The sequence below is a fragment of the Neolamprologus brichardi genome, chromosome 16 (genome assembly GCF_056152115.1).
Source record: "Neolamprologus brichardi isolate AB-2024 chromosome 16, ASM5615211v1, whole genome shotgun sequence".
Classification (NCBI taxonomy): domain Eukaryota; kingdom Metazoa; phylum Chordata; class Actinopteri; order Cichliformes; family Cichlidae; genus Neolamprologus; species Neolamprologus brichardi.
The window spans coordinates 29,854,186-29,879,239 of NC_142119.1; the positions used below are offsets into that span (position 1 = coordinate 29,854,186).

The 25,054-nt window shown below is 41.4% G+C and overlaps 2 protein-coding genes across 2 annotated transcripts in view; one reads left to right on the forward strand and one right to left on the reverse strand.

The window, feature by feature from the left end:
• Positions 1-117: 117 nt before the first annotated feature.
• tpt1 (tumor protein, translationally-controlled 1) lies at positions 118-4,442 on the forward strand. The gene is made up of 6 exons (XM_006802402.3): positions 118-274; positions 891-964; positions 2,447-2,631; positions 2,721-2,826; positions 3,640-3,756; positions 3,962-4,442. The coding sequence occupies exons 1-6, from the start codon at positions 247-249 to the stop codon at positions 3,962-3,964; spliced, it is 513 nt and encodes a 170-aa protein (XP_006802465.1). The 5' UTR covers positions 118-246; the 3' UTR covers positions 3,965-4,442.
• A 1,971-nt stretch (positions 4,443-6,413) lies between these two features.
• Positions 6,414-25,054, reverse strand: part of LOC102794551 (general transcription factor IIF subunit 2-like) — a 67,824-nt gene continuing 49,183 nt past the window's right edge. The window contains exons 5-8 of the mRNA XM_006802404.2: positions 12,860-12,941; positions 10,644-10,743; positions 8,467-8,610; positions 6,414-6,542 (exon numbers count right to left, since the gene is read on the reverse strand). Of these exons, the coding sequence (XP_006802467.1) occupies positions 6,414-6,542; positions 8,467-8,610; positions 10,644-10,743; positions 12,860-12,941 (455 nt within the window). The remainder of the gene's footprint in view (positions 6,543-8,466; positions 8,611-10,643; positions 10,744-12,859; positions 12,942-25,054) is intronic.

Sequence of the window (25,054 nt, forward strand, 5' to 3'; positions counted from 1 at the left end):
TCTACAAGCTGCCCCTTTTGTGCTCTCATGATCCAGAATTTCCTAGTTCAGAATAGCTGTAGTACCACGTCTGACCACTGCACCCACAAGTGGCGGCAGAACCCGGAGCAGGAGCCGACCCACAGTGACGTCAGCAGGATGTAAATGTAGCGCCTCACGGCCTGATCGGTCTTTTTCCTCTCCCGTGCTGTTTGGGCGGTTGGCCTGCTCTCTGTCTCTGGGAAGAATTAACACCGAAGCAGCAAAATGATCATCTACAGGGACCTTATCAGCGGTGAGTGACCTTTTTACGTGTCTTCTTTCACGCTGACCGGGTAACGTGACGGTCGCGTGTGTTATTTCACGTTGGTTGTGATGTTATAGGTGAGAGTTGGTCACACTAACGAGCTAACTCGTGTTGTCATGGTTCGGAAGTTAGCGCTAGCTAGCCAGATGCTAACTCAATCAGAAGAGTATGTGGAGTTAGCCACCCTGTTAGGCTAGCCGGTGATTGTGGCCGGTTAGCTTTTAGCTTTGCCCACACTTCGGCTCAATTAAAGTTTTATAAAAGTCTAAAAGAGCACCGGCTCAGTTACCGGTGAGGTAGCTTGGTAGTTGCCGGGGGTTGGGGCTATTCCTGTTGGGGTTCGTCATGGTAAAGTAACGTGGTGAATGTGGCCTTTCAGCATCCCCCCCTCTGCTGCAGTTTTATTTTTGTCCGGCAGATTTTTCTAGACTTGCCATTGTTGGTGTTTCCCCGCCACTACGCCTCACATTTTATTTTAATCGCACAAGATTCAGCCTTAAATTGTGGATAACTTTTTAGCCTCTGCTGCTGCTTCTGTTCTTTTAAATGATGATGTTAGCTTGGAGTGTTGTAATATGTTCCTTCCTCCCTTTTCCTTCTACAGGTGATGAGATGTTCTCAGATGCCTTTAAAGTCAAAGAAAGTGAAAACGGGATCTTCTTTGAGGTTGAAGGAAAGGTGAGTTCGACACCACATGTTCAACAGAGGATTTAGCCAGTTTCACCCTTTTCCAACAGCTTGTTCATTGCTGCTTTGCAGCGAAATTTAAAGTGTAGTTGGCATACACCCAAAACGAAGGTGTTTTAATAAAACCTCAGAGAATAAGTAGCTGCTTTAAGCTGCTCCCTTATTGGGGATTTATGCTTTGGTGGGAAATTAAACCGTTATCTGATGCAGACCTCACTAGAAATGTAACAACACGTTAGATCAATACAGCCCAAGACTGTTGTGTTGGCCTTTTCAGTACTGTGCATTCCTGCCGTGAGTGGCTTCTGGCTACTTTTTAACCACTTTTTGAGTTCATTACTGAGAGAGTAGCCATCATTATCTCAATCTAATGAATAATAATCATCGTATTAATGTAACATAGAAGCAGCTAATTACTGGAAGAAGACTGCTGAAGCTGTTGGAATGGATATGTAAGATAACTCTTTATTGTAAACAAAGCAATTGGAATTTGAGGGACAAATACCAACACACACACCCAAAAAGAGAAAATGGGGGTGGGGAAAGCTGACCACAAAGGGGGGTGGGGAAAAAATAAAGGTACTAGCATTTTATTTGTTTCTGTCTTGGCTGAGCTTGCATCTAAAACACCGGGACACGATCATATGGTAATTGACAAATAAAGCGTACGCTCTTTTTAAATTTATTCCCCAGTTTTGTCATTTCTCTTACAGCTTTTGTATTATTATTCGGGATGGGCCACTACCTATGTTTAAAGTAGATTGGTAGATGTTTTTTGGAGTGAGTCATGTGATTTCTGGCTGTACTTCCATGACGTCATATTGACTATGACTGAAGATGACTCATAGTTGCAGGTCTCCAATAGCGTAACTACAAGGTCCTCGACCTGCCTCAGAATCAGACAAAAAAAAATTTAAATGCTAGAACAGTTTGAAGTATCATGTTAGCTTGGTGTTTGTCTTTAAGCATACTTTAAAATTAGTCAATGAAATTTGGTGAAGTAGTTTCCAAGCAAATACTTAAATAAAGCTTTGTTTTTAAGTTAATAAAAAAAGTAACATTTTTAGGTTTAAACAAAAAAAGACACCATTCAGATCAGGATGGCAGATCACGGTTTTGCTAAATAATATCCTGTTGTAAATTTTAAGATGTATATGTGGAAGGGCTGTATTTATGTGTGTGCTTTTTTTTTTTCCATAAGTACATAAATGCAACAGATAAACTGGGCTTCAGGTATAATGACGAATACTGTAGTAATGAGGTTTAGCCTCGAAGAGGTTGGGAAACTGTTGCAGGCTACGACATTTAATTCAGCCGGCTGTTCTTGTTAGTTATACATTTTTAAATGGCTCAAAAATACTCAATATGAGGCCAACTGATCTATTGGTATTTCCCAATCATTTACTATTGCCCTTGCTATGATGCACCAGTAATAATTGTTTTTTCTTTTTTTCTTCCTCTCCTCAACTACAGACCGTCACCAGGACAGAAGGGTTCGATGATTCTCTAATTGCAGCCAACGCTTCTGCCGAGGAAGCAACCGAGGGCAACGAGTCTTCCACAATCTCCGGTGTCGACATCGTCCTGAACCACAAACTGCAGGAGACGGGCTTTGACAAGAAGCAGTACATGACTTACATTAAGGATTATGTGAAGGCGTGAGTAGCTTGATGTGCCAGTGAGGAGGAGTTCTGGTTTTGAATGCTCTTCAGCTCTGTTAAGTGAACGTGTCTGTTTGCATGTCTAGTGTTAAAGCCAAGCTGCAAGAGACCAAACCAGATAGAGTGGAGAGCTTTATGGCTGACATCCAACCAGAAGTCAAGAAAATCTTGGGAAACATCAAGAACTACCAGGTAGCTATACAGAGATGAAATGGCATTTTAAACAGTGTTCACACCAAATATAAAGTTTTGCTTTGCGAATACAGTAACTACAGTATTTTTGGAAACCCTTAAAAGCCAACGGGAAGGGTGAGGAGTGTAGACAATGGGTGGAATTTGAGTCTGAGTGACATTTTCAAGTCTTGTAGGAAGGCCTGCATGTCACTTTCGGAGTGTGTGTCTATACAACACTTGAGTTGAATCATGCAGCTGAAGCTCTGAAAACTGTGGCAATAACCATGTTGGCACCAGGAGAATTCAGTTTATGGGAGAATCTCAGCTGACAGGTTTTTCTTTTGTGAGTCATCATCAATTGCTAATGTTTTCATCCTGGAGGTGGATTTGCCTCTATCATTTGTCAGTTTGTAGCTTTATAGACTGTGTGTGGTAACGTAGTGTGAATACTTAACAGCAGCACCCAGTCTAGATGTCAAGTAGTGTCAAAAAGACAAGTTTAACCAGCTTGCTTGTTTGAAATAAACATGTCAGTTCTGTGGCTGACAGCCAGCATCCCGAAGCTTGTTATTAAAACGTACCTAATCTGAGACTCAATGAAGGTACATTTGGGGGTGATGGGGAGACTTGTCCCTGCCATCAAATTCAAGAAAAGCTGCCAAATTTGAAATTAGATTTTATTAGTTTTAAAAATTGGGCATTTTCTGTGTTCTACTGTGAATAAATTATGGGTTTAAGAGTTGCAAATCTTTGTAATCTGAACTTCTTTTTTTAATGAAAGACTTTCTGTACGACTGAGAGGAAGATCTAATGGTTGCTGTTTGCTTGCAGTTTTTCACAGGAGAGTCCATGAACCCAGAGGGCATGGTTGGTCTGCTGGACTACCGTGAGGATGGCATCACACCATTCATGCTTTTCTTCAAAGATGGCCTGGAGATCGAAAAATGCGTAAGTGCTATGAAGTGGGAAAGACTTGATACAGTTCTCAAACTACAAAGTGTTTCTGCTGGAGAACATCAGTATGCCACAGTACACACTAATTCAGTCTGGATTTCTAAATGAATGTTCCGTGTTTGTAAAATCATGCCTGCTGTCCACTTGGGTGTAGATGGTTAAATTTAATAACTACACACTGTTCCTCTCTTTCAAACAGTAACTACCTGGAATTACATCTGCTGTTCACCTGACTGCTGCTTCCAAAATGGCCTACAAAGCAGACTGGAGGAGCACTACCTTGCATCATGCCTGAACAGAAACATTGTCCAATTTCTTAAATATTCACATTACGGCCCACAGAACCGCTCCCAAACCTGGGGGGTGAATCAAACATGATTAGTCACCAAATACAGTTTTTAACCTTTTCTTTTTTGGCTTTTGGAGTGTTTGATTTTTGTCCCAGGATTGGCCCAGTTTTTGTGATTGAAACAAAAAGGCTTGGACAGCGAGCAAAGCTCTGACTGGCTGAAAGAAGACGTTTGTTTTCCTTCTGTCTGCATACTGTTTTAGCAACAATCCATACAGGTTGGCATCACCAGACCCCTTTGAGTTTGGGTTTGTGGTTGCATTAAATAAGATTCCATCTACAAAAAAGACTTATGGTTTAATTTGAAAATGAATAAAAACGAGTACCACAACTTTCCATTTCATTTCTCTGCATTTCTGTGTCAAGCTTCACTTCTGGTGCTGCAAAGAGGCAGTTTGTAGGTTGGATTTCAGAATATCCCTTTTGAATTGCTTGAAAAGATGCTTTTGTAGCGTTGACAAGCTGATCTCATGTGCAGTTGTCCTTGGGTTTTCTCATTCACCTTTTTGATTCTCAGATTTTTGTGAAGTGCAGAACAGTCACAGCCAGTAGCTGCTGGCAATGTAATGTGTGAGCTTCATGTATAAAAGGAGTCTTATGTATAAAAGCGAAATTCAAGAAAAGATGCTGCCATACAAAGTAATGAATAAACACAAATTAGTAGTAGAACGACTAGAGCTGGTAGTACAGAGGTTGTTCAGGAGTGAACTAAAGTGCTTGCGGCTGTTGACCCAAGCTCGGGTGTATGTTGAATGCAATTTACTGAATGAGAAGTTGCTGATGAGATTGGTGTTAAATGTGTGAAGGTAATATGTAGGGCAACAAGTGCCAAATTTAGTGACATTAAATGTCAGTAATAAAATATCAATTACCAATTTTATTAATGACTTAATTTATGTTGATCATCCATAGTTTTACAGTAGTGATTCAGAGCAGCCTAGTGATCTGCAGTTTAATCCATTGCTGAAGGACTGCAGTACAAAGAAACGTGTGTAGCTAACTATCAAATTACCTGGTTGTTAGGACAGCACAGACATCTAATATATTTGTTAAGTTTATCTAAGGTGGTCTTTAGTCTCAACTAGATGATAACCTTAAATAAACCATATGTACTGTCTTTTAAAGAAACTGACACGTGTTGCAAGGTTTGACAAGACAAAAGGTTTTCCTGTAGACTTCTATAGGATTGGTAATGTCTGCAATCACAGCTATCACCATCTAGTGGCCTTCATACAGAATGCATATTTAAGACTAATACATAGGCTTCATTTCTAAAACAAACTGCACCCATGTTTTTGTTTTTGATGATGCAGTAAGTGTGAAAGCAGAGCTGTTAATTGACTTGTACATCTTCATTCCTCACCCACAGTCATGAGCTGTGGGCAGTGAATTAAAGGAGATTGAGGGTATAAGCAGGGGAAATCTGTTCTCTCTGAAGGGTGTCTGGACTGTAACTTAACTCTTCTCTTCTACACCAACACACTAGCAGCTCTTAATGTAGAGTTGGCACTGTCATGGTACCACAAAACTGCCAGGCTGAGAGCTAAGAGAGAGGTTATCAGAAGAAATCCACCAAGGATTCGCAAACATGTTTTTTTTTGTCTTCTTCCCCATGGATGTTACCCCAACTGCTGTTATGTGGCATTTTCAAAGGGTCTCAAACCTCAAAAGCAACCAAAGCAGAACTGCTTTGCACTGTGCTGGTGGGGGAAAATAAAAGAGGTAAAAGTAAAAGACAATAATTCTATTAAAGTGTGTTTGTCTATACTTGTGACTTGTGTGAAGATGAGATCACATTTTGAAAAAATAAGCTGGTTACAGAAGAGTTAATACTTTTGTTAATTACAAAAACCGAATTGCATGGCTTTAAAAAAAAAAAAAAAGGAGAAAAAAAAGTTGTGCTCACTCCTGATCTCACTTGAAACTAATGGGAATGAGACCCGCTGACACACATTTAATAGCTGGGGTGCAGTCAGACCAGCAGCAGCAGCTGGTGTAATTCATTGTTTAAGGCTGTTCACAGTTGCCATAGTAACACTCCTAGAAAGAGGCAGCATTACTAGAAGTTTTGAGCCAGTTTGCCCATTAACCTTTGTTTTCCTCAGCAGAGGACGTTTATTTCTTTCTTGGAATACACAAAAATTTATCCTACCACAAAAATAAAGATTTTACACCATCGTGCCATATTAGTTATGTTTGAGTGCACACAAAGCTTTTTCTCCCCATAATTCTGTCAACATAAAAAAACAAATTTATTGCAAATTTGAGGCCCAGAAGATACTTCAGTGGACTCTGGCTCGGCCTAGGTGGTCTGCATCTCCTCCTCGTCAGATTGGTAGTGTCGGTACTCCGGCTTCAGTTCCCAGGTGCTTTTGTGAACGCCTTTGCTGTTGTATGTGCCGATTTCCCTCATGATTTCTTTCAGGTAGGTCTGTGCCAGACACAAGAAGCAGCTTGAAACATGGTGCATTTAAACAGATGTGTTGCATGATTTGGTGGACAATTTGTAACTAACTGAGCACAAAGAGCAAACATTTGCACCTTGTTACTTTAACCCACACAAAGACAAAATTGCACCTTCATTTTTCAGTTCACACCCACTTTCTCCTGTGCTTGTTCTAAACCAGTTGCTAAACCGGTACTGGCCTCATATTTATCTTTAAGTACCAGTTATTAGTATAGGACACTACTGGGAGCTGGTGATTGACTCCCTGCCTTTGTCTGCTGCCTGATCCATAATACTCCAAATCCACGTGCCTCTTCCTGCATGTTGTGGTTCCACAGGAGGGCCGTCCCACATACAGGGGTGTGGAGCTCACAAATGGCTCAGAGAAGAGCCACAACTTCTTCGCATCCAAAGAAGCCAGCTCAGGTGATTTAGGCACGTGTCTATGGCCCCTCCCAGGTGAGCTGTTGAACTGTGAGGAAACCCAGCGCATATGAGAGAGAGCGTGTCTCTCGATCTCCTCATGATGGACCCGAGCCACTATGGTGGTGACCACTGTTTAGAAAATTTCCCCTGAGATCCACAGGGGAAATATTGTGGGGTCTAATAAATCACCGATCTGTTTCCACAATCACTCTATGCTATAAGAATATGAGATTTCTGGCTTCCGGTGTCCTTTTTTTCCCTTCAGTTATGGATCAAGTATATTCCCAGAGTACTAAAAAGAGCTCCACTGGTAGAGGTAGTTAGTCTAAGGTTAGGTATAATCCATTTCTTGGTTCAGGGGCGTTCACGCAGGAAGCGAACAGCAGAAACTAGAAACCACAAAAAGCAGATGACATCAGCAACTTCAACTGACAACAGAACAGAAATAGCTGCAGTTTGTGGGTACCGAGTCAAACTTTTCTGAACCTCAAGGTAAGCGACTGAAGTGTCTTCAGGAAAACTGCCACTGATTGACATATGACAGGGTGGCAAATACGTAGTAGGTTACCCTAGGCAACTGGATAACCCTAATAATCAACAACCAGCTACAAAGACAAGTGCAGTGAGCAAATATTCCCCTTTAGGCACAAAAACAACCCTGGTTTAGCTGTCAGAGGGTTAAGAGTGGACCTGATATGCTTTTCCTTAATTCTTTTTTCAAAAGCACCTGTAGCATACTGTTGCAATTGTAACAAACTTATTTAAGGATCATATCAAACAAGTACATACACTGACTCATTATTTGAAACAAGTGGCCAAAAAGCTGTTTCTTCTTACTTTAAATCATGCGCTAACATTGACTTTTGGTTTAATCAGCAGGCATGAACTCACAAGCAGGGGCTACTCTTTGGTAGATCAGACAATCCTCTGCAATGACCAGCAGGTGTCTCTGTTGAGCTTGTAAAGACGTGGCCGCCAACTGATGAATAACCGTAATGTGCTTCAAGACTTTTCATAATGGGCATTTCGGTTACTTTAGTTCAGTTAATTTGAGTGCTAGCCAAGTGCTTTAGGAGAGAAATGATGGTGTGGAGTGTATTGGGGCGTTTGACTCCTACTCAGCCACTGGTTATGCAATCAGATGCAATCAGAGGGAGAGGAGGACCTAAAGGTCTCATCAGCACCTACACATTTCTGTTCACTGCGTGCTGGAACGAATCCACTGCACTGTATCGATTCATGCCATGTGTGCGTGTGTGTGTGCACACGTTGGCCCAAATTTCAGCCACAACAGATAGTGTGAACAGGCATGAACGTCACACCGTGGGCGATTTGTTCAAATTTAACAAAGCAAGGTGGATAGTGGGCAGGTGTATTGTTTTTTTTTATGCTTTTTACAGTGATGCTGTTGCATGTGTGCATGTTTGAGTGTGTGTACATGTTGCCTGTTTCACATGGGTTTGTGTGCGTGCACGCTGCTCACCACAGGTTGTTTGGTGATGTCCACCAGCGCCTTAATGTTGTAATACTGGTGCTTCTCGAAGGCCGAGAAGAGCATGTCCAACACGAGCTGACGTTCAGCTCTCACCATCTTCCCTTCAGTCTTCTTTTTCTTCTCATACTCCACCTTAGACCCAAACTCATTATTAAAACTGATGACAGTAACATTAATGACAGTGAAAATACTATATAATATAGCCAGACTAAAGACAGCTAAGATCATTTCAGTTGGATTTAAACACCAAAAATTGTGCACTGACTGTTTTCTCCTGATTTGAATCAGCAACTGATGGCACACTTGTTGCATTCCCCCCTTGGCTTGTTTAGTTTTCACATAGAATTCAAACTGAACCAAAATGCATTACTGAAAGCCAAAGTCTAGGACCTAAACCTGGAAGCACCTTGTTGTTATCTTGGAACAGGTTCTGAGGTCATATCACCATTAATTAACCCCACCAAAGGGGAAAATGAGCCAGAGGCAATTAACCTGGAAGACCACAGAAAATACAGATCACAGATGGGTCTAGCGGCTGTATCTGAAAAATGCAAAAGTGGAGCTTAAACTTGCATTCTCTCAAACGGCCAGCAGGGGGCGACTTTTTTGGCTGCAAAAATAACTATGAGGAAATGACCTGACTGGTCACTTGACCTGAAGAAATAATCTTAAAACCTTAAACAGGTTTTTATTAAGTCTTTGTTGCTCATTAAATTTTCCTTAATACAGAATGATTTTCTTCCAGTAAAATCTTCTAATTTAACCAATAAAGCGGATTATGCTTTGTTGAAATGCTGTGATCCAAGTTTCACCAATCAAAGTTAAATGGTTATGATCAAAACACTCAAATGGACATCACAAGCCAATGGATGTCCATCTTTTATGTACAGTCTATGAAAACCTGTTAGTTTAAAATATGAATAAAATTGTGACCTACAGAAGGTAAAATACCTTTCATACCATAATTATTCCCTTCAGGAGGTTACATTACAAAAAGTACATATACATATATACACACACACACACAATATATATATATATATATATATATATATATATATATACAAACACATATTGTTTGCTAGGTGGTGCATTTTCCCAGTGTTATCGTAGCGAATCAAAAAACATACACAGGTCTTCACAACAACACACACACACACATATATATATATATGTGTGTGTGTGTTTTTTTTTTTAAATACAGGCGAGTGATTCGCAAAGTGTGGGCTGCAACTTCTTGGTGGGCCGTGAAGGTACTGCAGGTGGGAAACGAGAAGTCTTGTTTATTTTAAAAAAAAATTTAACTGAACTATTTAACCTTTTTTAGCACATCGTAGTGGTTAAGACATTCACCTAACACGTGAAAGATCTGGATACAAACAGTTCCTGTAAAATTTCCAAAACTTATAATAGATAAAAATATAATTTAATAGAATTCCCCTTAATCCTGTAAAAGAATGCAATAAGATGCACTTTTATAAAATGCATTTTTAGCTGTTTTTTAGTAATTTAGTTTAAAATTTCCATGAAATATTTATATTTTAAGATGGAACTGAACAAATACAACAAAGCTGAGGAATTAAAAAACAAAAAAAAGTTCCTTCCTGAACTCATCTTATATTTTGTCTTTAGCTGGGAAAGAACTTAATACTGAAAAGTAAAGGTGCTGATGGAGAATCAAGTTCAGCAAGCGAACCATTAGAAGATCAAAATGCATTAAAGAAAACACAAAGAAAATTATTATCTTCTTGTGTGAATGAAGACTGGGTCATTAATACATTTCAAACTGTGCTGTCTGAAGTTTGATGTGATTCATTCTCGTTGAGAGAGACTTTTAAGTTACTTTATGAAAGACGACCTTGCAGCTGGGAACATTACGTCAGCACAACAGCTTATAGTGTATCATATTAGATCCATGAGTTTTTAAGACCTCTACATCAACAGTGGTATTTTTTCCTTGCCCTGCTACTGTGAGCAGCAAACAGTAATACAAATTAAAACTCACACATACACGTTAATATTCAATTTCTTCTTTTTTTTTGGCACTTTTCTTGCACTTTGCACCAGACTTTACAGGATTAAAACCATTTTATCAAACAAGTGATACAATGAGTCAAACTAGTTACAGACACATGCATGCAAGGACTGCTGATATTATTTCTCACATTGAAATCATGGTTGGCCACAGGCTTGAAGATGGTGGTGACGGCTCTCTCCAGCTGCTGTGACAAACGCTGAGGCTTGATGGACTCTTTAATCTGCAATCTGACACACACACACACACACACACACACAGAGAAAGTTTCCTCTATCATCTGTGCTCTAACGTCTAATGTGATCTCAGCTGACAGATTGGCCTGTTGGCACAAAACACAACTGTCATCACCTTGGGCTTGAGCTAAGCAAACAAGTAATGGCAGCTGCTTTGCTTGAAGATATCCTGCTTTCTATTTATTTATTTTTTTGACTTTCATTAATCTTGACTCACATTTTTTATTATAGTTTGACCATCAAATCAAACAGCAAAGCACTCTGCCTCCCTGATGTCCTGCCATAATCACTGTGATAACTGATATTGGCCACAAGCACTCCTGCTTCAGTGCTGCCATTAGCGAAGCCGATTGTCCTCCCCATTTATAAATAAACCCAATAATGATCTAATTGGATCTAATGCATACATTTATTCGATTGAATATTTTCACTAATGTACCGGAAAAAGGTAGCAAAGAGCTTCATATAATCACTTGAAAATGTAGCGAAACTATTCTTGAATTGTGTCCACACACACAGACGCCACCATGACAACATAATGTCCTTCATTATCCTGTAGCCTGAAATGATGGAGGGCCATTTGTCAGCTGCTGGGAGATTAAAAAACTGGATCCAAAAGTGAAGAATTTTCTTCTCAAGTTTGTGTCGAAGTACAAATCAGACAGATCTAAGTTCGCTCCGTGCTCTGTGTTAGATAAATACTGCCATCCTGTAATGTCTAAGGAGGATCTCAGCTTTGTTATGAACACACGCCGGCCATGTTAGGGACAGAGGACGTAAGACTGCTTTTTTGCACTTCAGTTTTCAAGGTGCTTTCTGTTTGTTCTAATGTGCCTCGCTGATTTGATGGTCGACAGAGGAAGCGTCTCACACACTGCTGTGTTTTGTGTTTGCCTTTGGTTGGATTGTAGCAGTGCATCTGCCACAGTGATGCTGTTGCTATAGCAATGCCATCCTCCAACTCTGGCTGGAATAACATAATCCAATGAAGAGGAGACAGAAACCAGTTCGGAAATAAAAAATAAAATTAAAAAAACCCCCAAAAAAACAGCCAGAGTGGACTCGAGTGTTTAGTGTACACAAATTAACAGTTGCCGTCGTGATCCTGTCAACACGCTGCCAACTTGTCTACTCACGCTGGAATTAATTCACAACACTTGAATAGATTTTGTGCTTTTCAGGGGTGAAAGAAGCTAATTCAACAGCACGCTTCCAAAACAACAAATAACACCCTTACTGCTTTGTGTGTTTGACGTACATTTGTGTTTGATGCTCTCCAAATGTCATACTTTGTTACCAGTGCACCTCTAAAATATCTGCGTTTGATGGACCACAATGTATCCGACTTCCCTGAACTTGCAGCGACTGTTTTTATATTTTTATACAGTAATATAAAGTAATTAGGCAAACTAACAGAATTTTAAACATGAGGATTGTTTTTTATACAATCAAGTCTAGAACCCAGGGACACCACCAATCAGTTGCCGTGTTCTGAGATAAGATGCTCTGCCAGGGATTTGCTGCAGCCACCTTCAGTTGCCGCTTGTTTGTTGTTTTTTCTGCATTCAGTTTTGTATCTAATGCCTTCAACTTATTTGCTCTGAACCTGAGCAGAGATTATAGGCCTGTCATCAATAAACACCAGTGATCCGGTTCCACTGGCAGCCATGTACATGCCCGTGCCAGCATGTTTGACAGATGACATGGTTTGACCTGTTTCCATCTTTCTTCATACTTTTCTCTTTCCTAATTCTAGTACAAGTTAATCGTGGCTTCATCTTTTTTTTTTTCTTCCCAGAACTTTGTTTTTAGATGTTTTCTGGCAAAGTCTAATTTGGACTTCTTGAGTGTAACCAGCTTGTAGTGCCTTGCTGCAAACTCTCTGTATTTCCATTCTTGAAGGCATCTCTTGGTTGTAGAATGTGACAATGATACACCTACCTCCTCGATAGAGTTCCTAACTCTCCTTTCCGTCTGTATATTATTCTAATCGACTGCAATAAGAACCACTGTAATGTTTAAGTTTTGGGGATTACATCATCTCATGCAAGATGAATTTAACAGCTTTCAAACTGCAGCATTTGGAAGAGAAATTTCAGCATTCACTCACTTCTTCAGCTTCATGTAGCTGTCAGTGACGACTGGTCTGCATTCAGCTCGGTGCACCACCATCCCCTCCAGACTGATTTCATCTACAACAAAGACAATGACTCAACTGCTTAATCATGATTCAGACACACAGATTCTGTAAGCGGAGGAAAGTCTTTGTTATCCACATTTTATTGACGTGTAACTCAAACAACACACACACATTTTTATTGAACTGCAGGCATCTTTAGTGCACATTTCAGAAGAATCAGTTTACAACTACCAGAAACTGTTTTTAACCTCTTGAGAACTTGGGTGAATGCACACATTCCTACCTTCAGCCTGTTTGAAGTGGACTTGCAATGCATTTCCTTATTTTCTATCTTATATATCTAAACGGTTGCATTTTAGATACAAGTTTCACTTAATGAGGTATTCATGAATAATCTCTGTTAGAAGGTCAGACTTCAGACTGCTGTAGATGCTTGCTTTCTTACTTTTATTTGCTTTTTATACTGAGGTTTTCTGACATCATGAGTACATTGCTCGTGAGATGTCCTCCATATGGGACACGATACAGCCACCAGTTGCTAGGGAAACATGTATTCCCCGACTGGTCGGTAGTGGTTTCCTAATGTTGGTTGATTCAATTCAATTCAATTTTATTTATATAGCGCCAAATCACAACAAAAGTCGCCTCAAGGCACTTCATAGATACAGAGAAAAACCCAACAATCATATGACCCCCTATGAGCAGCACTTTGGTGACAGTGGGAAGGAAAAACTCCCTTTTAACAGGAAGAAACCTCCGGCAGAACCAGGCTCAGGGAGGGGCGGGGCCATCTGGTGCGACCGGTTGGGGTGAGAGAAGGAAGACAGGATAAAAGACATGCTGTGGAAGAGAGACAGAGATTAATAACAGATATGATTCAACACAGAGAGGTCTGTTAATACATAGTGAGCGAGAAAGGTGACTGGAAAGGAAAAACTCAATGCATCATGGGAATCCCCCGGCAGCCTACATCTATTGCAGCATAACTAAGGGAGGATTCAGGGTCACCTGGTCCAGCCCTAACTATATGCTTTAGCAAAAAGGAAATTTTTAAGCCTAATCTTAAAAGTAGAGATAGTGTCTGTCTCCCGAATCCAAACTGGAAGCTGGTTCCACAGAAGAGGGGCCTGAAAACTGAAGGCTCTCCCTCCCATTCTACTTTTAAATACTCTAGGAACAACAAGTAGGCCTGCAGAGCGAGAGCGAAGTGCTCTAATAGGGTGATATCAGCTGATATCAGATGTTGCTGCAGAAGAAACTTCCTGGTGATTGCTTTGGTTGCTAGCAGACTGTGTGTTTGCAGACTGCTAACAAACTACTAGCTGAGGAGTAGTAAACCTTGAAAAAGCACGATGGAAAGGAGAACTGGAGACGGCTCACCTTTGAAGTAAATGTTGTGCCTCGGAGCTGAAAACAACATGTTCGAAAACTTTGAAGGCAAACAGTCTAGCCACAGGTGGTTGCTAGGCCTCATTCCCTCGCGACCTTGTACGTTCAAAATAGCTGACAAGTTAACATCATGTCACAGTCTCCTGTCTGCAAAACCTCAAGGTCTTGAGTGGGGGATAAATGGAAAGGGCAGATGAAGATGATGATGATGAGACTGCGACAGTGAAATTAAACGTGATAATTAAAGGCCGTTACACGGATGTGACAGTCTATGATGACAGCAGATCACACCTTTGCTCCACACCACGTCCTTTTCTCTTCTGAAGATTCCCAATTATTCACACTGAGTGTTTACTTGCATTTTAAAGCAACAAAAACAACCAGCCTGCATGCCCACTCTCACTACCACTGTGCATAAAAGCTTTTTGAGGATTCCTCATTGAAGGTCATGTAATGTGGGGGCTGTGGTGCCCCCTGGTTTTCTGAAACTAAAGCTCACTGTGCTTCTAAAAACGTCAGAGTGCATTCATCGGTGGCACCATTGAGACTCGAGTAGGGCCCAACCTTGACCGATTAGGAGCTTTTCCAACATAAGAGCCAAACACATGGCTTTAACAAGGAGACACAAAACACAATTTTTTTTAAAAAAGATACTTGTTGTGGTCATTTTGCATCTCTTTATACTCGTTTCAGCACCTCTCACGGGGAGAGTACAGGAAACAGTTGAAGAGGGCAGTTAAAACGTTTAGATATACTTGCTGTAATTTGTTCAAAATTCAATCATCAGCATTAAAGTTAGTCAGACTCTTTTTTTGGGAGCGCATTACGTTAATTTCTCCCAAAATACACTTTCTGAGCTTTGTGATACACCTCTGAATGTCTTCAACCGCCACAAAGCACCTGAACCCAGCTGTAAATCAGTTTAGACATAGACTGCAATTTACCAACCCTTTCCAATCCAATCTGTCACAGCAGGAGACAATACGCAACGAGCACAAGTGCTTCAAAAGCCAGGTGTGCGCTGCTGCTGCTAGAAGGAGCCTCAAACATGCTCGTAGCCGTAATTGCTGTCAGTGGAGCGCTACAAATAGCTGAGTGCACTGAATAAACTACGTAGCTCGTTTATCAAGTATAAAAGAGACAGCTCTCTTTTAAACAAGTGCACCAAACTGCATAATTACAGGATTCGCTCATAAGACTGGAAACGGACAAGCTGCCTTTATGCATACGTTTAGATGCAAGGGACTTTTATTTGATCACATCCAGAGAGTTTCACTTCAAGAAACTGTACATTTCAACTAGCATAAAGCATCAAGTGAACATACTTATAGTCTGGCCAGAACTCACAGCTTGACATTTCCTGCCATTTGTCATTCACCCTGCACAAAGGTTTTTCTTTTGTTAGATTTATTTTCAAGCTGTTCTTTCATAAGGTGCTTTAGCCAATTATCCAACTGCCCAACCGACAACCTTGTTGCTGAACCGTTTGATGCCTCTTCTGCTCCTCTCCAATCATTTTCGGGAGCAGTTTTCAGTTTTCTTTTTTTCTGAACGTTCAGGAAATGCCGGAGTCCAGTTGGTGAGCGTTGGCGTCAGATTGGCAGCGGCTCTCGCTTTTGTGCATTGTTGGCATCGTTTGTAGCCGGACGCGCAAAAAGGTCCAAAAAGCCACTACATTTTACACTCATCATTTAACAAAACCAGCAGAAAGACGGAGACGCTCAAAGGGTAAACAGAAAGAGCGAGTCTACAGAGAGCTGCAGAGGCCAGCAAATAGTTGGCGAGGCATTCATAATGAATAGCCTGAGTGACCTGTGCAGCGGAGAGACAAGCTGTTAAACTTATTTTAACAGGCTCTTCTTTGAGGTGGTAAATTCTGTAAATCCTTGATGGCTACATGCCAACCCTCTCATGCATTTTTCCTTTTTGTTTCAGTCCCTCCTACTTGAAACGGGGGCATAATGCAAAGAAACGCCCCCCGGCATAGACGTCTCTCCCTCTCGGGCGTCATCTGAAGAAACGTCAGTTTCTGATGACGGAGGCGCAGCAGGATCACCTGTCAGTCGGCTTCTGGTGCTCCGCGGCATCTTTTGTTCCCTCGTCTGCGTTAGCGCAGATAATGCAGCATCCTGTCCAGATAATTACAAGGGTGCATATCATAGCTTGCGAGGCAGCTATTGTTTTACCGATTTTCTCCCAAATGACTAAATAACGTAAAAAATATGTCTCTGCATGTTGGCCCTTAAAAGCTCATGCATATGCTCTACTAACCCATAATGAAAGCACAATTACATTTTAATCCAGGCTGCCTGAAAATTTTAGGATTTTATATACTGAATAAAAAAACAACACATACACTACCAAATATATACACTGTACTGTCCATATCCATTAGTTTTAACAGGATATTAAATAAGAAACTCTAGAAGTTAATTTATTGCTGATATAAACTGTAGCGCTGTGGCGAAGTAACAGCTATTGAATCATTTAATAAAAAGCTCAACCCTTCTGAGGGAAACCTCAGTGCTAAGTTTTTAATTATGAAAGTGCAAGAAACAATGAAACAAGGCAAATATAACTGTGGTTCAGATAGGATTGTACAAAAAAAGTGAAAACTATCTATTGGAGCCACTATCTCTGCTGTTTTTGATGATCCCTGATGTCGTCGCTGCCCTTCCTGTTCTGGCTCACGTTTCAATCAGTGTTTGATTTACACACAATGTCATCCATGTTGACTACCGATCTGTTGGGTCTTTGGAGGCCTGCACGCAAGCGCACCTGCTTAGGTTTCATACCCCTCTGTGTGGGCTCTGCGTAGGCAAATAGACATGCAAATGGACATGAATGCAGAACCGTATAACAGGCGTGAGACTGCATGCCTCCACCAAGGTTGAGAATTCCCCTCTCACTGTGCATGAACGCATGAGCTTCATTCATAGTTTGTATACATGTGCGCATTTGTGCATAAACAATGCTTATGATCATTCCAACAGCATATCTGGAATGACATTAATACCATTTAATATCAATATAAATGTATTTATTATCTTGTAGCAGCCTTGAGGGGTCCTTGAGGGGTCACTAGTGCAAAGACTCATGGGACTGTTCATGTTGATGTTAATCTGTTAATTTAAGATGTTATGACAGTTATTGTAGTTATGGTTTGTTGGTCCTTCGTTGTTACTGTTACTTTATCATCTGAACTCCAGTGTTTTCTTGTCTGCTTGTCTGAAGGTGACGTTGAGTGTGGCTGCCAATTTGCCACCATGACTTAGACTGTTGAGGCAATTAACGACCTCTGGTCACTGTTCATGTTTGTGGGGTTGTGTGTTAATGCTAATAAGACGACAAAGAGTGGTGCACAGAACACAAGAGCCGCAAACAAGCAGCAAGTGTTTCTTGTGGTTTGTGTTCAGATATTTTTATTCTGTTAGGCTTCTCTTTTCTCCACATCAAGTTATTATTATTGTATTGAGTTATTTATTTTATCTGAGCCATAAATCCATGACAATGTTGGACAGGCGTCTCTCAAAGAACAACGTAATCGCTTCCTTTGTGATCCAGGAAACCTGCTTCCTTCTATAGAGAAATGGACATGTGGCAGAAAGCAAAACATGGACTGAACCATGATTTCCCAGAGGTGTTCTTTTGGATTTAGGTCAGGTGAGCATGGGGGTATCAATTCCTTCTCTATGAACTGCCTGGATACTCTCGCCATATAAGGCCAGACGTCGTTGTGAGAGAAAACCCAGGGTATGACAGTGCATCCAAGGATTTCGACCAATAGCAGTCAGGGTGCCGCTGCCTAGCCTGTAAAGGTCTGTGCATCCCTCCATGGACATCCCTCCCCAAATCACTGTTGACCTGCTACCGGTCATGCCGAATGATGTTACAGGCATGGTAATGTTCTCTGGGGCTTCTCCAGACCTTTTCACGCCTGTCACATGTGCTTCAGGAGTAACTGTCTGTCTCCTGAGAGCTCCTACTCGCTCTTGAGACTGTGCTGGGAGAGGTATTGTCTCATGCTACCAGTACTGACACTGACCTGAGCCAAATGCAAAACCAGAGTGGAAAAATAACCAGTCTGTGGCCTCAACCTTTAAAAGGGTTTTGGTTGTCTCATTGTTGCCAATTTAATTAACAGCAAATCAGCTGAAACTGATTAACAACCTCCTCTGTTACGTAACCGACCAGATCAATATTCAAGAAGTTTAAATTACTTGATGCTACACTCTGATTAAAAAGCAGTCCTTTAATTTTTTACATATTTTTTAGTAGTGCAGTTTCCATTTTAGAAAACAGGTGGAAACAGTGAATTTGTTGGGGACTATTATAAGCAGCGGATAAATTTGCACTTTGTAGATCACCGAGGCTGAACATGTCACTCAGTGCTGCGGCTCGCAAAAAAAAACTTTCTATATTCAACAATGGAGCCCTGACTGCATGTATGCATGCATGTATGTATATATGTTTACGTATTCAGTACTAACCAAAGCTGAACAAAAAGCAGGTGCAACGCCACAGTCACCATAGTAACCATCACACCACCACCTGACATTATGTGTCACACAACATTTCATCAACTGCCCGCCAAGAGTCCGTTTTTTAAATCTTGAGGGGACAAACACTGAGGTGTCAGAGATTTCTCACTAATGTTTCTCTTTTTTTCCCCCACCAATGGATGCAATTATGTGCAATTACTGGCCAGTGAGTGCCAGAGCAACACGCCTAAAAACACACCCACACATGAGAAACGTGTGCACACAAGCACCGCGCCGCTGAGCATCCTTCGCCTTCATCCCTGTTAGGAAGTAGTTGCGGTCAAACAGATTCAAGGACAAGAGGATTGTTTTCCTCCTGCCATTCAAGTCTTCCAGTTTCCTCTTTCCGAGGCCCGAAAGGACACTGATTGTAGCAGAGAAGCGCCTTTGTAAACATGAACAGCAGAGCGAGAGGACCAGCATGGGATGATGACTGACCACATCAAATGTAGCGGAACACTTGAGACGAGCTGCAGACTCCTGCACACCAGCTTTACTATAAAACTCGAGCGCTACATGAATACTGTGGTCCACACCTTCAACAGACGATCGATATTTTAACTCTCCCACGCACATATCATTCACAGGGCCTCATTACTCTTCAGTGATACAGAAATGTCATGGCTGTTACTCAACCATATCAATGAAATCATGAATATAACATAACACAACCACACCAACGTGAACAGATTCTCTCTTTGTCATTTTTTCCTTTTCCATATTAGGATTCCTGAGGAATAAAACACATGTGAATGAAGCAAATCTCCAGGTGAGGATGCTTGAATAAAGCAGCTGAAATTGTGATCGTTATTGTCGAATGACTTTGTTTTGTTTTTTTAAATCAACATTGTCTAACACAGAAGATGGCTAAAGAATCTCCAAGGGTAAAATCGTGTGATGTTTTCAGAATCAGGCTGTGCATGCCTCTGTATGCTAGCAAAAACTAATCAACCTGTCCTCTCCTCTCTGATTCATCCTGAGTGTGTGCTGACTGGCTGTGGCAGTCCTGTTATCAGCTTTGGATTTATAATTTAAGCTTACCAACACTGGTTTAGAACAGAAGCCTGAATCAGACAGCCCAATGTGAGGTGGGTTTTTAGTCTTCTTCCGCTTTAGTTTGATTTTGCACATGACTCCCATCTCCCTTATTTGTATTTGATCTTTGTGAGCAATTGGACATCAGCAGCATTGCATGATCCTCCATCCATCCATCTTCTCCCGCTTATCCAGGCCCAGGTCGTGGGGGCAGCAGAGAAACCCAGACCTCCCTCTCCTCAGCCACTTCATCCAGCTTGTCCAGGAAAACACCAAGGCGTTCCCAAGCCAGCTGAGAGACTTAATCTCTTCAGCGTGTCCTGGGTCTGCCCCGGGCCCTCCTCCTGGTGGGACATGCCAGGAACACCTCGCCCAGGAGGCATCCTTGTCAGATTCCCGAACCACCTCAACTGGCTCCTTTTGATATGGAGCAGCAGTGGCTCTACTCTGAGCCCCTCCCGGATGTCTGAACTTGTCACCCTATCTCTTAAGGGGTGTCCAGCCACCCTTCGGAGGAAGCTCATTTCCATGGCTTGTATCCGCGATCCCGTTTTTTTCGGTCACTACTAGTGACCATAGGTGAGGGTAGGGACGCAGATCGACCGCTCTCGCTTTTACGCTCAGCTCTCTCCTCACCACGACGGACCGGTACAGCGTCCGCATCACTGCAGCCACAGCACCAATTCGTCTGTCGATCTCCGGCTCCCTTCTCCAGTCACTCGTGAACAAGACCCCAAGATACTTAAACTCCTCCACTTGGGGCAGGAACTCGTCCCCGACCCAGATTGGACACTCCACCCTTTTCCGGCTGAGAACCATGGCCTCAGATTTGGAGGTGCTGATCCTCCTTCCCGCTGCTTCACACTTGGCTGCGAACCATTCCAGTGCGAGCTGGAGGCCACTACCCGATGAAGCCAACAGAACCACATCATCCGTGAAAAGCAGAGATGAGATTCAGAGGCCACCTGCGTGATCCTATACATTAGATTCATTTAACCCACAGACACAACCATGACATAGACTTATTGTAGCTCAGGTGGCAGAACGGAAAGGTAATACATGCATGACTCTATGAGATTAGATGGTACTGCACAGGAGAAAACTGCAACACCCAAGACAACTACAGCTATCAACTGCTCTGAGAGCTAAAACTAACGTAAATCCAGAAAGATTACAGTTGGCAACATAACCAGCTGTATACATTTGCACAATAACAAGACAAGCCCAGGCATGTCTGAGAGTAAGACTTGTGTCAGCTCTCAATGATGATTTAGTACCTACAAATGCAGCTACTTTAACAACCTAAAACAGCCCAGTGGTTCGCAAAACATGCAAGAAAACCGCTTGTTTCACCACTGAGACAAAAACACGACGGCGAGTACAACCGGGGTATAATGGCTGCGAGGAGGAAATACAAGTCCATACGACAGGAAGGACAAAAGTTACTGATGTGGTTACACAGTGGTAAAAATTAAAAAGCTCCATCCAACATGCAAAAACCCAGTGAAAAAGATATTTTTCAGTTTTATTAATGACATTATTGTTCAGCTCCTGTAAAGTTCACTTTAGTTTAACAATATCTAAAGTGTTCAGCAGTTATTTTATAATTTTACACCAGATAAAACCAGTGCTTACATTCGACAAACGCTGTGTCACTGCTACTGCACTATAATGCTTGGTCTTGGGAGCTTGTGGCTTGTAGATTCACACTTTGACTTAGGCAGTGTGTCATCACTGACAACAGCTGATTGGAAAAGAAGGGTGGAAAATGGCCTTTATTTAATTTTGCTGCTGCCTGCGAACTACAGTCGCAGATAAAATGATTTTCAGTATAATTTATATATCGCAAATGTAATAATCATAAAATAATTTTGAGGCTTTATCGCCCACCCTACTATAGATGATGATTCCACCAGTGACTTTCTCCACATCATCACTAGAGGGTGGTTCATTTTAAAGCATTACACTGTTGGTCAAAATAAGAATTTGGTGATGTTTTTGGGGGGATAAGGACAATCTCGGACTCATCCCGAGAAGCTGATTCTGTTTGTCTGGGCGTAGCGTTTTCAGTCGGAGAAACATTTCAGCTTTTATGGGATTTCCTTAACTGGATATTTAAGATTACATCAAGACACTTTCTCAGACTGAGTTGAGTAAACTGTACTTTTGTAACTTTCTGCTGTGTTTTACAGTGTTCAAAGAGTTGAACGTGAGACTTTAAATCAACTGGCTTCATATAAAGTCCAGGAAACTAAAAAACTTTTCTTTTTAAGTGTCTCCTGCCTCTTTATGTAATCCCAGACTGACTCACTGATGTTGCCATCAGGGCTCTGTGGGGGGTCATACCACATGCTGCTGGACTCCTTCTTATTCTTTCTATATATTCAAGGTCGCAGTCTCACTCTGCAAAGTGCACTCAAGACCAGTACCGGTTCAGCGTCTCTTACATGCGAAGAAAACAGTGGCAGAGACAGAAATGTCCAGATGCACTTCACTCTTTTTCAGGTTTTAGCTGGAATCACTCGTCTCCCACATTGTTGCGTAACACTCGCACTTCCTCTCTGCCTGCCCATCATGTCATACTATAAATTACAGAGACCTGAATTTAACACAGATAACGTCAAAAATGGCTGGAACCTAACGCCGACTTACAACACCATCCCGAATACAGATGGCACAGTCCGATCCCCAAAAGGAAAAAGTATGTGTGCAGCCGCTGACAGTGATGTCATCCAAAGACATATTGTGTTGGGTGCCGAGTTCCTGCAGTTTAAAAAGGCCAAATACATCGTAAGTTGCATAATTATTACAATAAAAATAGAAAGTGCTTCAGGTGTCTCCACATCAGAGCTGACGTCCGCTGAGCACATCTGCATCACAGGATTTTTTTTCTTTTATAACAGCTTTACTGAATTCAAGGACCCTTTCTTCTATTTTTATTTTGCATTTTTATCTCTTTGTTTAAAGACAAACACTAGAACTGGAAATTTGTATCAGACAATGTGTTCCCCCCCCCCCAAAAAATTCCCTCCCTCTGCTTTTAGCCCACTGCTTCACGCACCCTTGTTCTTTTATTTCATACAGATCCATTCAAAAATACATTTTCTCTTCTCACAGATGAAGCTCTGCCAGATAACAGATTGGGAACAAAGACCATCAGCGCACACGTTGGCTCTAATTGCAGCACATTTCAATATATTCAGCGGTCTTCAGGGTTTGCTTTTTCCAAGGCGCCCAATCGTTATTAATCAAACAGACTTCTTCAATATGTCCCCACGTTTGAAAGTGCAACCAAGACAAAAGAAAGCTGACAAAAGAAGCTCCAGTGAGGCAATTGTTCAAGGGTAATATTTTTATGACCACCAATCATTTTATCACAGAACAGCAGAGCTAACAATTACTGTACACAGTGGTGGTGCCCACAGTGATTTAGGCGAGCAGACAAAAATGCAAAGTGCCAAGAACATTGGCATATTTTCCCTCTTAATAAAAAGCCCACCCATTTACTGCAGTTCAATCTATTCATAATATTAGCACCACTTAATACAAAAGAAGCCAGGAGATTAAGTAAATTAGCTGATTAAAGAGCGGCATGATAATTTAAAATTTATTGAGATCCGAGCAAAGCTTTTAAGAATACGAGGCCATGTCTGATTCAACAACTAAAGCATTAAACAGCTGAATAATTACCAATAAATGACGGAAAAAATAAAATAAATAGGCCACGGAGAAGTCAAGACCTGTATCAGCTATAATCCAGATGTGTAAATACATTTAATGCCATTACATTTAGCTAATTCTGTAAGAGCAGAGAAGCTAAAAGTGTCCGAGTGAAGACGGCAGAGGAAGAGAGACACAAGCGCGAGGAGGGCGAGGAGGTCACTCGTCCACCCCCTCATGCTCATCTCTTACCTCCATCTGCTCCGAGGCCCTTTCCTCAAAGCTGTGACCTTCCTAATGTTAAAACAACAAACAGCTTTCCGCCCACTAGACCTTCATCCACCAACACCGTCTCTCCATCTGTTCTCATCTGTTTCACTAACATGCAGAAAGCCTGCATATAGAATCAGAGCAATAAATTCGTCAAAGAAATTCATCAGGCACGGATGCTTTCTCTTCTCGCCTAATAGCACATCCATTTTAATTTTTTTTTCAACGTTTATTGACCTCAAGCTTCATTCGGCAGCTACAAAAAGATTGTGCTCTTACAAACACAAGATCTAACCCATTGCATAAGCAGCTTTTGTTACTGTGCTCCAGGCTCTTCAGGTGACCCCGGTTCTGTTTTATTATTATAATTTCATTTCTGCTCAAAAACAGCATTCGTTCCTCCGACCTCAGCCGGGATGGGATTGAAGGCCGGTGACCTCCTGGTCATATTGCCAACTGTGATCTTCATGGGTTTACACTAGTTTTTGCTCTCAGGAACCGTTTGTAGGCACACGAGTATTCAGAAAAAAAGCACGATTTGAATAATTTCACACACAAACTGATGTTCATAAAGACAGATGGTGCAGTGAGAACGCACGCACGGGCATACACATGGTTTTCTAGAGCCAGCTGTAGGTGATAAGATGAAGTGGAGATGGAAGTATAAGGTGTGAATCTACAATCGATGTATGGTCATGTGAAAACCAGCTGATTTCTTCTAGACTCTGGTTGTGCACTGCTTACTTTTATACCTTCGTGTGCTGAATTTTGTTATAACAGGTAACTAACGTTTTACCCACTTCATTTACAATCATGAACTAAGAAGACGTAAACACAGTTGGGTGTGATGTAGTGCAGCAGCAGATCAGATCTCAACTGGAAATGGTTCAATTAAAGCCGCAGTAGGCAGAAACGTACAAAAATGGCCCTTTCCTGGCTTCTCTGTCAACACATTTCAGCAGTTTGTCCAAATTTTGTTCATTCTGCGCTCCAGATGGGTTGAGACCGTTAAAAATCGTAATTGTGATGACCGCGTTTAAGCTGCGTTAACGCTGATAGCGTTTTTTTATTATTATTAGTTCGTCCATGTTTGGACTTCTTTTGTGTTGTAAACGCGCAAATCAGTCCGTGCATGATTACATTGCCCCACCCATCAAAAACTCTGCACATGCGCGAATATATCACACGTTGTTCGACTGACGATTCCCGGTTGGAAAATTTTTACATATCGCCCAACCCTATTGTGCGTATTATATTCCTTGTTTCAGTT

What these genes read in the sequence shown, in the direction of transcription:
- tpt1 (XM_006802402.3), top strand. Translation starts at nt 247, where the DNA reads ATGATCATCTACAGGGACCTTATCAGCG. An exon ending in CTACAGGGACCTTATCAGCG is followed by an intron (nt 275 to 890) that starts GTGAGTGACCTT and finishes TTCCTTCTACAG; the next exon opens with GTGATGAGATGTTCTCAGAT. An exon ending in GAAACATCAAGAACTACCAG is followed by an intron (nt 2,827 to 3,639) that starts GTAGCTATACAG and finishes GTTTGCTTGCAG; the next exon opens with TTTTTCACAGGAGAGTCCAT.